We start from the raw sequence: 14,494 nt of genomic DNA on the forward strand, positions 1-14,494 counted from the left end.
AAGCTCCAATGTTTAGGCACATGGGGGCTCTCCAAACGCGACATGGTGTCCGCTAAAGATTGGAGCCAATTTTTCATTCAAAAAGTCAAATGGCGCTCCTTCCCTTCCGAGCCCTGCCGTGCGCCCAAAAAGTGGTTTACCCCCACATATGAGGTATCAGCGTACTCAGGACAAATTGGACAACAACGTCTGTGGTCCAGTTTCTCCTTTTACCCTTGGGAAAATAAAAAAATTGTTGCTAAAAGATCATTTTTGTGACTAAAAAGTTAAATGTTCATTTTTTACTTCCATGTTGCTTCTGCTGCTGTGAAACACCTGAAGGGTTAATAAACTTCTTGAATGTGGTTTTGAGCAACTTGAGGGGTGCAGTTTTTAGAATGGTGTCACTTTTGGGTATTTTCAGCCATATAGAACCCTCAAAATGACTTCAAATGTGAGGTGGTCCCTAAAAAAAATGATTTTGTAAATTTTGTTGTAAAAATGAGAAATCACTGGTCAAATTTTAACCCTTATAACTTCCTAGCAAAAAAAAAAATTTGTTTCCAAAATTGTGCTGATGTAAAGTAGACATGTGGGAAACGTTATTTATTAACTATTTTGTGTCACATAACTCTCTGGTTTAACAGAATAAAAATTCAAAATGTGAAAATTGCAAAATTTTCAAAATTTTCGCCAAATTTCCGTTTTTTTCACAAATAAACTCAGAAATTATCGACCTAAATTTACCTCTAACATGAAGCCCAGTATGTCACGAAAAAACAATCTCAGAATCGCTAGGATCCGTTGAAGCGTTCCTGAGTTATTACCTCATAAAGGGACACTGGTCAGAATTGCAAAAAACGGCAAGGTCATTAAGGCCAAAATAGGCTGGGTCATGAAGGGGTTAAAGCATATCTGAGAGGATGTTTATCCTCTACCATCTCTTATATTAAGCGCTTGACTTCAAGGAAAGATGATGAAATGGAGAAGCGACTGAAAGACTCGGAGGCGGCCTATATAGCTAACCAGACAAGTGAGAACAGAGCTGAGTGGTTACACTCGTATAGATTACACAGTCAATATACTGACACTAAATCTAAACGTAAGCTGTTTTTTACTAAACAGGCATATTTTGAACTGGGAAACCAGTCCAGTAAACTCTTAGCATTTATGGTGCGTCAGCATAATACAGCTAATACTATACTTAAAATCCGGAAAGCAGACGACTCAATAGTAACGTCGACAGACGACATACTCCAATGCTTTTATGACTTCTATAAAGAGCTGTATAGCTCCAAAGGGGATTCTGATACTTTGGAATGCCTAAATTATTTATCTGACATAGAATTCCCTGCACTGAATCCTACACAGCAAGCTTTTTTAGACGCAGACTTTACTCTTGATGAGATAAATAGGGCCACAACAGATATGGCTTCTGGTAAGGCGCCCGGCCCAGATGGTTTCCCAATAGAGATGTACAGAAAATATCGAGATATTCTGGTACCAATCCTTTTGAAAGTATTTCAGGGGATTTGGGAGGGAGGTTCTTTGCCGGATTCCTATTATGAAGCAAATATTATAGTTTTAAAAAAATAAGGGAAGGACCCCTTAGAATGTGGATCTTATTGTCCTATCTCATTAGTTAATGTAGATTATAAGATTTTTACTAAAATTCTAGCTACCAGGTTAAATACAGTACTACTGGATATAATACACCCAGACCAGACAGGTTTTATGCCGGGTAAGAGTACTTCTATCAATACTAGGAGGGTTCAGTCAATAGCTCATTATAGTACATTGGTATCTAAGAATAAATGGGCCATGGCCTCGCTGGACGCGGCTAAGGCATTTGACTCTCTTGAGTGGCCTTTCCTATCTGCATGTTTACAAAGATATCGATTTAGTCCTAAATTCCAAAAATGGATCGCCGCAATATATTTGAAACCAAAAGCCTGGATAATTATTAATAACTCTTTAAGGAGAATAATTAAGAAATAAAGAGGGACTTGTCAGGGATGTCCTCTCTCTCTCCAGCCCTATTTGCCCTGGCGATAGAGGCATTAGCAATTCGTATGAGGTCCACTTCATCTATTAGCGGCATTACGATAGCAGAATTCACGGATACTATTGGTCTATATGCAGATGATATGGTAATATTTCTGGACTAAGTGGAGGAGACCCTGCCACATGTGATCACCTTTATAGAGGGATTTGGTAGACATTCGGGACTATATGTTAACTGGGATAAGTCTGCTTTGATGCCTCTCTCTCATAATTCAGTAGCTCACCTTGATGTGTTATCCCCATTGCCGGTTGTCTCTAGTTTTAAATACCTAGGAATAATTATTCCAAAATATAGTAGACTTGATCTACAGTTCAATATTCTCCCATTATTGGATTTTGTTAAACATAAATTCGCTATATGGAGTAAACTGCCTTTATCTGTTTCTGGTCGCATAAACTTGATAAAAATGATACTACTCCCGAAGCTTAATTATTCACTCCAAAATAGTGCAGTACCGGTTCCTAAATCCTTTTTTTCAAGTTTGAATTCGTTAGTTACGTCCTTTCTTTGGGGGAAGGCTAGACCCAAACTTAAACTGTCTACTTTACATAGGTCTAGGCAAATGGGAGGGGCGGCGTTGCCAGATTTTTTTTTTTTATATTATTTAGCTGGACAGCTTAGAGCTCTGGGGGATGTCTGCCAAATTCAGAGAACCATCTGGTCCATGCTGCCAAGGTTGATTGTCCGTTGGGTTTCTTGGAAATAAACAAACCTTATGTCCCTAGATTATTACCACTGCTTCGGTTGGCGAGGCTAATTTGGCGGCAGGTAAAAAAGGTGATTCACTTTGATGGTATTGTAGCCGAAATGCCCTTATGGAATAATTAATACTTCCCGAGACTATTGAATCACCCATCTGCTCAATTCTGGGTATCTCATGGTGTTTTGTCGCTTAATGATCTTTATGAACGGGTGCCCTAAAGTCCTTTGAACAACTGCAACTTAGGTATGATATACCAAGGCCTCAATTCTTTCGCCATCTCCAGCTTAGGTCGGCGATTCAGTCGCATGTTCGTAGCATGGAAATGACGCAAGCAATATCTTCCTTCCCATTGATAGGGATCCTCAAGTCACAGGGACCTCGTAGTCTCATCTCTGCATTATATACTTATATGTTATTCGTAGGTGCTGATGCTATTCAGTTGACAGGGAAAAGTGGAAGGTCCTGGTACCTGACCTTCAAGGTGAGGACTGGGAGATGGTTCTTGAGTCCCCAACTAAGGTGTCCCCCCTCAGCTAACAATAAAATGATACAGTTGTATATATTACATCAATCATATTTAACCCCACTACGACTATTTAAAATTGGGTGGTCCCGGTCTTCGGAATGCCTCAGATGTCATATGGGGGAGGCAGATTTTATACACATGATATGGGAATGTCCAGTTATTCTTTCTTTTTGGGAGGAGGTAACTTCGTTGTTGACCTCCCTTGTACATATTCACGTTCCTCTGACTCCGTTAGTGTGTTTATTTGGGGTATTGGAGGAGGAGATGTGGGGCCACATCCGTCTCAGGGCCTGGATAGAGCTGGTAAATTTAATCGTACCGTACGAACGTACTATATCAGAATAGAGGCTGTTTGGAGAAATTTAATAAAATCTGGGATTTGTGGAACTCATCGTACCTCACTATATCATCACGTGGTTGATGGTCTAGATTTAATATGATAAAGTTTGAGAAACTGTGTTGTTCACGTTACGCTTCAGCACTAGTGTTGAGCATTCCGATACCGCAAGTATCGGGTATCGGCCGATATTTGCTGTATCGGAATTCCGATACCGAGATCCGATACTTTTGTGGTATCGGGTATCGGTATCGAAACAACATTAATGTGTAAAATAAAGAATTAAAATAAAAAATATTGCTATACTCACCTCTCCGACGCAGCCTGCACCTTACCGAAGGAACCGGCAGCGTTGTTTGCTTAAAATTCGCCCTTTAACTTCCTTACGCGAAGTCCCGGCTTGTGATTGGTCGCGCGCCGCCCATGTGGCCGGGACGCAACCAATCACAGCAAGCCGTGACGTAATTTCAGGTCCTTCAGGATTTTAAAATTACGTTCCGGCGTTGTGATTGGTTGCGTCGCGGTCACATGGGCGACGCAACCAATCACAAGCCGTGACGTCACGGGAGGCTGGACAAGCGTGCATTTTAAAATGCGCGCGTGTCCAGCCTCCCGTGACGTCACGGCTTGTGATTGGTTGCGTCGCCCATGTGACCGCGACGCAACCAATCACAACGCCGGAACGTAATTTTAAAATCCTGAAGGACCTGAAATTACGTCACGGCTTGCTGTGATTGGTTGCGTCCCGGCCACATGGGCGGCGCGCGACCAATCACAAGCCGGGACTTCGCGTAAGGAAGTTAAAGCGCGAATTTTAAGCAAACAACGCTGCCGTTTCCCTCGGTAAGGTGCAGGCTGCGTCGGAGAGGTGAGTATAGCAATATTTTTTATTTTAATTCTTTATTTTACACATTAATATGGTTCCCAGGGCCTGAAGGAGAGTTTCCTCTCCTTCAGACCCTGGGAACCATCAGGAATACCGTCCGATACATGAGTCCCATTGACTTGTATTGGTATCGGGTATCGGTATCGGATTAGATCCGATACTTTGCCGGTATCGGCCGATACTTTCCGATACCGATACTTTCAAGTATCGGACGGTATCGCTCAACACTATTCAGCACTACTCTGTTAATGTGATGGAGAATGTTTTGGCAGTAAAATAGTTTTAGTTTTAGGATTTTCAGTATTTGAGACATACTATAATACTTTGAGTTTATATGATCCATTCGGTGAATAAATATTTATATCAATGAAGCTATTATCATAAGTGTATTTGCACTGACCTGGATACTTGTAAACCATGTATGTATATTTGATTTATGTGATTTAATAAACGAATTAAAAAAAACCAAAAACAGTCAAATGGTGCGCCCTCCCTTCCGAGCCCCGACGTGTGCCCAAACAGTGGTTTGCTCAGACATATGGGCCGTTGGCGTACTCAGGACAAACTGGACAACAACTTTTGGGGTTCAATTTCTCCTGTTACCTTTGTGAAAATAAAAAATTGCGGGCTAAAAAAATCATTTTTTTAGGAAAAAAAATTATTTTTTTATTTTCACGGCTCTACGTTATAAACTTCTGTGAAGCACTTGGGGGTTCAAAGTTCTCACCACACACATCTAGATAAGTTCCTTGGGGGGTCTAGATTCCAAAATGGGGTCACTTGTGGGAGGTTTCTAATATTTAGGTTCATCACGGGCTCTCCAAACATAACATGACGCCCGCAGACCATTCCATCAAAGTCTGCATTTCAAAACGTCACTACTTCCCTTCCGAGCCCCGACGTGTGCCCAAACAGTGGTTCCCCCCCCCCCCCCACATATGGGGTATCGGGGTACTCGGGACAAACTGGACAATAACTTGGGGTCCAATTTCTCCTGTTACCCTTGTGAAAATAAAAAATTGCGGGCTAAAAATAAATCTATTTTGAGGGAAAAAATGATTTTTTATTTTCACGGCTCTGCGTTATAAACTTCTGTGAAGCACTTGGGGATTCAAAGTGGTCACCACACATCTAGATAAGTTCCCTGGGGGGTCTAGGTTCCAAAACTGGGTCACTTGTGGGGGAGCTGCAATGTTTAGGCACACAGGGGCTCTCCATACACGACATCGTGCCCGCTAACGATTGCAGCTAATTTTCCATTCAAAATTCAGATGGCGATCACTTCCGAGCTCTGTCATGCGCCCAAACAGTGGTTCCCTCCCACATATGGGGTTTCAGCATACTCAGGACAAATTGGACAAAAACTTTTGAAGTCCACTTTCTCCTTTTACCCTTGGGAAAATAAAAAAATTGTTGCTAAAAGATCATTTTTGTGACTAAAAAGTTAAATGTTCATATTTTCCTTCCATGTTGCTTCTGCTGCTGTGAAACACCTGAAGGGTTAATAAACTTCTTGAATGTGGTTTTGAGCACCTTGAGGGGTGCAGTTTTTAGAATGGTGTCACTTTTGGGTATTTTCAGCCATATAGACCCCTCAAACTGACTTCAAATGTGAGGTGGTCCCTAAAAAAATGGTTTTGTAAAATTGTTGTAAAAATTAGAAATCGCTTGTCAACTTTTAACCCTTCTGACTTTCTAACAAAAAAATGTTGTTTCCCAAATTGTGCTGATGTAAAGTAGACATGTGCGAAATGTTACTTATTAAGTATTTTGTGTGACATATCTCTGTGATTTAATTGCATAAAAATTCAAAGTTGGAAAATTGCGAAATGTTATTATTATTATTATTGTTATAGTGCCATTTATTCCATGGCGCTTTACATGTGAGGAGGGGTATACATAATAAAAACAAGTACAATAATCTTGATCAATACAAGTCACAACTGGTACAGGAGGAGAGAGGACCCTGCCCGCGAAGTCTCACAATCTACAAGGGATGGGTGAGAATACAGTAGGTGAGGATAGAGCTGGTCATGCAGCGGTTTGGTTGATCGGTGGTTACTGCAGGTTGTAGGCTTGTCGGAAGAGGTAGGTCTTCAGGCTCTTTTTGAAGGTTTCGATGGTAGGCGAGAGTCTGATGTGTTGTGGTAGAGGTGATACACAAGAGAAATCTTGTTTACGATTGTGGGAAGAGGAGATAACAGGGGAGTAGAGAAGGAGATCTTATCTTAAATGTTATTTATTAACTATTTTGTGTTACATAACTCTCTGGTTTAACAGAATAAAAACTCAAAATTTGAAAATTGCGAAATTTTCCAAATTTCCACCAAATTTCCGTTTTTTTCACAAATAAACACAAAAATTATCTACCTAAATTTACCACTAACATGAAGCCCAATATGTCATGAAAAAACAGTCTCAGAATCCGTTGAAGCGTTCCTGAGTTATTACCTCATAAAGGGACACTGGTCAGAATTGCAAAAAATGGCCAGGTCATTAAGGTCAAAATAGGCTGGGTCATGAAGGGGTTAATACATCTTAAAATTGTGTTTGCATTTGGTAATTCCTCAGTATCGCAGTTAAATTGTAGTGGTAGACACAGTATATAGGTAGGATGCCTAAATCTAGATTGGAAACTTAGTTGCCAGGCTATCAAGCTGTTGCATGTAGTCAAATCCATCCATGGATCTTACAAGTAGCTACAATCTGAGATTTATAATCATTTATTTAACAAAGCCAAAATCTAATACTGCATTACACACTGATTATAGCTATAGGATGGCATCTGGCAAGCCTGGCATGGACTTTTTATGGGCCTCAGCGCTTATAAACCTTGGCTGAGTATTTCTTAGGAAATTGGCAAGATGTTCATTGATCATATCTGAGTAGCACTGAGTATACAATATATGGTTTTTACCAGGAGTCTATTATTTGGTCACTAAAAAGCTAAAAGTGAAGAGCAGGTATTTTATTTAAAGGGAACCTGTCACCCCCAAAATTGAAGGTGAGCTAAGCCCACCAGCATCAGGGGCTTATCTACAGCATTCTGTAATGCTGTAGATAAGCCCCCGATGTTACCTGAAAGATGAGAAAAAGAGGTTAGATTATACTCACCTGGGGGGCGGTCCCGGTCCAGTTCTGGTCCGATGGGCGTCGCGGTCCGGGGCCTCCCAGCTTCTTACGATGACGTCCTCTTGTATTAACGCTCCGGCTCCGGCGCAGGCTTACTTTGTCTGTCCTGTTGAGGGCAGAGCAAAGTACTGCAGTGCGCAGGCGCCAGGAAAGGTCAGAGAGGCCCGTCGTCTGCGCACTGCAGTACTTTGCTCTGCCCTCAATAAGCTGTATTCTAATGGGAGTGCTGAAGAGCAGCTGAGCGCAGTGCTCGGCTTTATCTGGCAGTTTCATTAAGAATTAATTGAGCAGCAGAGTGCATGATTGACGACCACTCCATTCACAGGGGACTCCTCAGAGCCGAGTTTTTTGGAATCGTTGAAGTTCCCTTTGGTCTGATCCCCCAGCAATAAGGATGTTATCCTCTATGCATGGCGTAGGGAACAACATCCAAACTTGAGAATACACCTTTTAAAGGGAACCTGTGATGTCGCCAAACTGCAGCTATGGGGTTAATCTGCAGGTTAATGGTGTTCAGGAGCCTTTCAGCCGCTGCACTAAAAGTACGGCTACTGGGAGGAAATTAACTTTATTTTTTTTTGGCTTTCGGTCCTCTTCAGGTGTGGCTTCATTCATTGCTCAGTACATAGTGAGCAGTGGTTTAACAGTGCCCCGACACTGACTGACAACCGGCAAAGCAGTGCGTCAGTGGCAGGGCATGCTGACAGCCGCCACTCAATGTGTACTGAGCGGTGACTGAAGGCTGGAGGTTGCTGGGAGGAATTCAATTCCTCTCAGTGCAGGCACCAGCAGCTTCAGAACCCTGTCGCCCTTCAGATTAACCCCATATCAGCAGGGTAATAGGGTTTCACCTGACAGGTTCCTTTAAAGTTAAAAAAAAAAAGGGGTTAATATTTATTTTAAATATTGGCGATCATTGTAATGGCCATTATTCCCTGCTGTAATTGTTACTCAGGTCAAATAATCTGACCTAACACTCCTCAATATGTGAAAAGAGTACCTTCATATGAATATGGATACAGTCACACATCAGCAATATGGCTGTGTGTTGGAGAAGAAAAAGTTAGAAGGGCTTTCCTGATTGCACATGACAGGATCCATTCTTGACTTTCTGTGCACATGGCTGCCGCACAGAGCGGTTACACTTATGGCTGCAACAGAAGACATCACCCCGTTTTTCCTTTGTTTAGGTAACTTTACTTAAACAGCGGCTTGGAAAAGGACAAGTGCAACCAGAGACATCAGTCACTTCATCTGAGCCTGAAAATCAGAGCACTGGACAGGAAGGAGATGCGGACAGCTCGCCCACGTCTGGTAATGTGAATGCAGTAGTGAGCAGGAAGCACGAATAGGGATATATATATATTCTGTAAAATACACATATAAAAGTGTAAGAAACAGTTGGATTCCGCTACTTGTTTTCTTAGTTCTATCTCACTTCCTTTCTTTCCTATATGAGATGGAGGCGGTGATGGAGCAAATACACTTGATGCTCTGCAAGTAAGAGTGAGACGCCAGGAGAACCTTCTTCAGAGATGTAAAGAGATGATTCGGTCACATAAAGAAAAGAGTGCTCAGCTAAGCAGTGAAAAAGAAGCTCTACAGAATCAGCTAGAGGAGAGGCTCCAAGAGCTTGAGAAAGTGAAGGTAAACATGGTTGTATGTTTTCTGCTAGGTTCAGTATCTTTCAGAAATTAGACTTTTTTTGTTTCAGCCTACAGCAACGCATTCCTCCTCCTAGGATTCAACAAAGTCATAAAAAGCACCCCTTTTCCAATACCCCACCCATAAAAACAAAACCACCTGTTGGAAAGTTCCCTTTTCAGCTAGAAGGAAGAAATAAGTGTCCATACGCAAGCAATGACTGACTGCTCCTTCAGCCAACAGCTGCCATCTTTTATAAATTGACAGATGTCATCAGTTTGAAGCGCTCCCATCACAGTTTTTATCCTCTTTGATATATTGCAATCACCATGTTATACAGCACTGTGTACTTACAATTGCTCATTTTGTCTTTCTACCCACTAAGTTCTTATATTCTCAGTAATGTATGTTGAAGCAGGGAGTCTCTCTTCTCTCCATTTATTGTTCCACTCTTCAGCTCCTGACTCAGCTCCCCCTACCCCTGCCAGGGACTTTTGCAGTGACTGGTGACTCGTACATGGAAGATTGACCTCCTGTTTTTCTTCAGAGCTTGGGATCCATCAAGTCCGTTGTTAATCATGTGATATTATAAACCTTATGGAAAACATTAGCTGGGTGAAAAGGCAAAATGAGCAATTGTAAGTATGATTGCAATATATTAAGAGGATAGATACTTTGATGGGAGAGCTTCTTTAATGTGGAAGCACCGCTTTGGTTTAGCACTGTGTACCCTACTGTGTTACCCATGTAGATCAGTGCTCCCAACTACCCTGGTGTAGGGAACTGCAGTCGCCCCCATTCATTTGAGTTGGACTATGCTATACATTCTAGCATAATGATCGGGGTGCTGCTGAGGTGTTATTGCATCCAAGACAAAAACTACACTTATTGTTGACGATGATAGACCTCCATTGCCCTTTTGCTCTGTACCGCAGTAGTGTGAGATCATTAAAGTGGTCTTCACTAGGGAACATCACACCCCAGTCCTTCTCCCAGGATTTTCGTGTGAGGTGTTATATTGTACCATAGCTAGACCGCTCTAGTCTTCATTCCAGATGCACTAACTGCTTGCCGTTGCATTGATTTGGTCATGGTCCGGCTATTTCTCCAAAGTGTCCCAGGACCCATTTTTCAACACGACAATGCTAGGCTATATATTAATTATGTGAGGGTGACCTGAATGTGCTATTATGACTGCAACATTACTGGATTTGACCCCAAACAAGCACATCTAGGATGTCCTTGTCTGGCAATTGCAAAGAGAGCTGCCAGCACCAGATCTTGATGATTTGCTTGTTAAAGCCGAAGTGCACTGAATGTAGCAAAACATTCCTCAGACAACCATTAATACATCCATTGGCATGCTATCAATAAGGTTAAGTGCTTTTATTTATGTGTGTGGCATTGATACTCGATACGGAGTAAATCATGGTGTGTTGAAAATGTTGTTTCCATTTTATTATCATTTGAATATCATTACCATGTCTATCCGTCCTGTGATTTCCATAATTCCATCACTTTTCTTATTGAGCTTGCAATTTGAATGCCGAGTATATGTGCAGATTGTTAAAAACAACTTATTTATGATATGTTCAAATATGAGCAAATTGTTCTTTCACACATTTGCTTGAAAGTATGTTTCCAAGAAGGGAAAATGGTTCTTGTCATAAGTATGGTGTATTAAATCCCAGGAACTTCACACCAGTGAGAAGACCAAGCTGATCACCCAGCTAAGGGATGCCAAGAATTTGGTGGAGCAGCTGGAACAAGATAAGGTACATATCTGTCTGTGATAATCTCAGCAGGACTGAACATTGTATTCTCTTAGCACCTTACCTCACTGACGGCTTATTATACCCAACCCGGATGGGCCTTACATGTCGCCATAGTTTATCTTCTTAAAGTCTAGTCATCTATTCTGCTCACACCAGCAGCCTGGTACCGGTGGTACTACAGGTGTCCTGCACAGTTTGTTTGTTTTTGCCTCAAATATCCATAAAGGCCTTCTGCTTGTTTTTTTTTTTTTTTTAGAAATCTGCTAAGCTGTAGTAGTAAAACAACGTGTTGGCAAAGAGTGTCTGATGAGTGCAGCTATATCACACCCTGCTTGGTGCCGTGTGTGAAGCTTATTCTCCACTAGCTCCCTAGATGTATCAGAGAGACCGTCAGCACAAATACAGGCGCTCGGTGCTTCATGGTGGGGCCAGTCATTTCTATACACCTTCCCACCTGGCTCTGTGAAACCAGAGCTGCTGCAAATCAAAGAGGAGGATCTCTTAAAGCTCTGTAGAAGCACAAAGCTCTAATACAACCATATAACTTGGACCTTAAAAACAGTATCGGAGAGGAGCTGCTCCTGAACATGTGCTAATAAATGTGCTGCTATAGATGGCATAGTTTCCATGCAGATGTGAAAAGGCAGGGGCTTTTTTGCACTGGCATAAGATAAAAATGTGAGCAGTATATTAAAAACATGGTTTTTAGAAAATATGCATATTTTTCCATTCAATAAATGAATGAATTAAATTACATACGGAATTCGCCTTTAATGTCTCTGTTGCAGTTAGTTTGTACAGGCTGGAATACCACGATCACCTTTCCACTTGATATCTGTTAGATCAGTATGGATCGATCCTACCGTTGTTATTCCCACTGGTCACCACTACATTGGATCTATCTTCATCATCGCGGTGCTATTCTGCTTCTCCTAGCCATGGTTTTGGAACTTAACCCCTTGTTCTGGCAGTCAGTGAGAGAAAAGGGGGCTACCAATCCCAACAGTTACTGTCTATCCGGTGATTTCACTTTAATAATTCCTCCAGTTGCGTTGAATTACTGGCATTACCAATATTTTGCCAGACCTGAGTTCAAAACAAATGTAGTAGTTTGTCAATGCTTTTATTTTGCCAGCTTTTCATTTCATATGCCATTTTTTGGTCTTGTCCAGGGAATGGTCATTGCAGAAACTAAGAGACAAATGCACGAAACTCTAATGACGAAAGAAGAGGAGGTTTCTCAACTTCGAACACGCGTCAAACAGTTAACTACAAAATGTGAGCAGCTACAAGAGCAAAAGGAGAAATCCGAAAAAGCTGGTAAGTGGGTCCTCTTATAAATCCCACCTCCTTTTATGGCCCCTTTTTTCAATGACAAGTCATCCTTCTATTTTAGCTGATGTTTTCTTAGATATGTTAAGCCATAGGGACCTTTAGTAGAACAGACTTTAGTCATGGATAATTGTTTAAATAGGATCATACATTGTATTGAGCGCCAACCATTTTATCCCATCCTTTGCGACATTTGCCACACATTTATCATGGGTGTGCGGTGCTCTTTCTGTAGGGAGGAGGTTCAGCAGATGCATTATTCAGCTGACACCCTGCTGCAGCCTCCTAAATGTCAATGTCATGATTCACAGTGGCATCTAAGAGGCTTGGAGGAGGGTAAGCGTGGAGTCTGTCCCAATACCTGTCAACACCAAGACGCAGTTGTGGGTGCCAATCGGTTCTCAGAGCAACCAGGGGCCTACTGAAGCCCCTTGCATCTTGCACATACTGACCTTTCAGGAGACAGATACAGTGAGGGAAATAAGTATTTGATCCCTTGCTGATTTTGTACGTTTGCCCACTGACCAAGACCTGAACAGTCTATAATTTTAAGGGTAGGGTAAATTTAACATTGAGAGATAGAATATAAAAAATAAAATCCAGAAAATCACATTGTATAAATAATATAAATGTATCTGCATTTTGCAGTGAGAAATAAGTTTTTGATCCCTCTGGTAAACAAGACTTGGTGGCAAAACCCTTGTTGGCAAGCACTGCAGTCAGACTTTTTTTTTGTAGTTGATGATGAGGTTTGCGCACATGTCAGGAGGAATTTTAGTCCACTCGGACCTTCAACTCCCTCTATAGGTTTTCTATGGGATTAAGGTCTGGAGACTGGCTGACACTCCATAACATTAATGTGCTTTTTGAGCCACTCCTTTGTTGCCTTGGCTGTATGTTTTGGGTCATTGTCTTGCTGGAAGACCCAGCCACGACCCATTTTTCCTTGTCTTGGCGGAGGGAAGGAGGTTGTCTCTCAGGATTTTACGGTACATGGCTCCAACCATTCTTCCATTGATGCGGTGACGTACTCCTGTGCCCTTAGCAGAGAAACACCCAAAAACATAATGTTTCATCCTTCATGCTTGATAGTGGGAATGGTGTTCTTTGGGTTATAGGCAGCATTTCTCTTCCTCCAAACACGACGAGTTGAGTTAATGCCAAATACCTCAATTTTTGTCTCATCTAAACACAGCACCTTCCCCAATCACTAACAGAATCGTCCAGGTGTTGATTGGCAAACTTCAGACGGGTCTGCACATGTGCCTTCTTGAGCAGGGTGACCTTGTGGGCACTCCATGATTTTAAACCTTTACGGCGTAATGTGTTACCAATGGTTTTCTTTTTGACTGTGGTCCCAGCTGCCTTGAGATCATTAACAAGTTCCCCCATGTAGTTTTAGGCTGATCTCTCACCTTCCTCATGATCAAGGATACCCCCCCACGAGGTGAGATTTGCATAGTGCCCCAGATCTATGTCAATTGACAGTCATTTTGTATTTCTTCCATTTTTTTACTATTGCATCAACAGTTGTGTTCTTCTCACCCAGCGTCTTACTTATGGTTTTGAAGCCCATTCCAGCTTTGTTCCGGACATCCTTATAAAGCTCTTTGGTCTTGCCCATGTTGTAAAGGTTAGAGTCTGACTGATTGAGTCTGTGGACCGGAGTCTTTTTTATAAAGGTGACTATGCAGGACAGCTGTCTTTAATGCAGGTAACGAGTTGATTAGGAGCGTCTAACTGGTCTGTAGGAGCCAGAACTCTTAATGGTTGGTAGGGGATCAAATACTTATTTCTCACTGCAAATTGCAAATATATTTATATAATTTATACAATGTGATTTTATTTTTGATATGCTATCTCTCAATGTTTAAATTAACCTTCCGTAATTATAGACTGTTCACGTCTTTGTCAGTGGGTAAACTTACAAAATCAGCACGGGATCAAGAATAGATTTCCCCCACTGAATAATTAAAGCGTAAACTGCAATACTGCCCTCTCTTCTTTTTCAAACGTAAAATAAAATTTTAGTATCGCTATGTGTGCAATTCGAACTAATAAAGTGTCAGAAACAAATTGGAATTGTCAGAATTGCGGGGTTTTTTTTGTCGCCTC

At 41.6% G+C, this 14,494-nt stretch overlaps 1 protein-coding gene across 8 annotated transcripts in view; it reads left to right on the forward strand.

Annotated features, from left to right (window-relative positions):
• Nucleotides 1–14,494, forward strand: part of GOLGA4 (golgin A4) — a 181,202-nt gene that overhangs the window by 75,842 nt on the left and 90,866 nt on the right. For all 8 annotated transcript variants that reach the window (XM_077269344.1, XM_077269339.1, XM_077269341.1 and 5 more), the window contains 4 exons: nucleotides 8,819–8,942; nucleotides 9,088–9,275; nucleotides 10,964–11,047; nucleotides 12,220–12,367. In XM_077269344.1, the coding sequence (XP_077125459.1) occupies nucleotides 8,819–8,942; nucleotides 9,088–9,275; nucleotides 10,964–11,047; nucleotides 12,220–12,367 (544 nt within the window). The remainder of the gene's footprint in view (nucleotides 1–8,818; nucleotides 8,943–9,087; nucleotides 9,276–10,963; nucleotides 11,048–12,219; nucleotides 12,368–14,494) is intronic.

This window comes from Ranitomeya variabilis, chromosome 6 (genome assembly GCF_051348905.1).
Source record: "Ranitomeya variabilis isolate aRanVar5 chromosome 6, aRanVar5.hap1, whole genome shotgun sequence".
NCBI classification, from domain to species: domain Eukaryota; kingdom Metazoa; phylum Chordata; class Amphibia; order Anura; family Dendrobatidae; genus Ranitomeya; species Ranitomeya variabilis.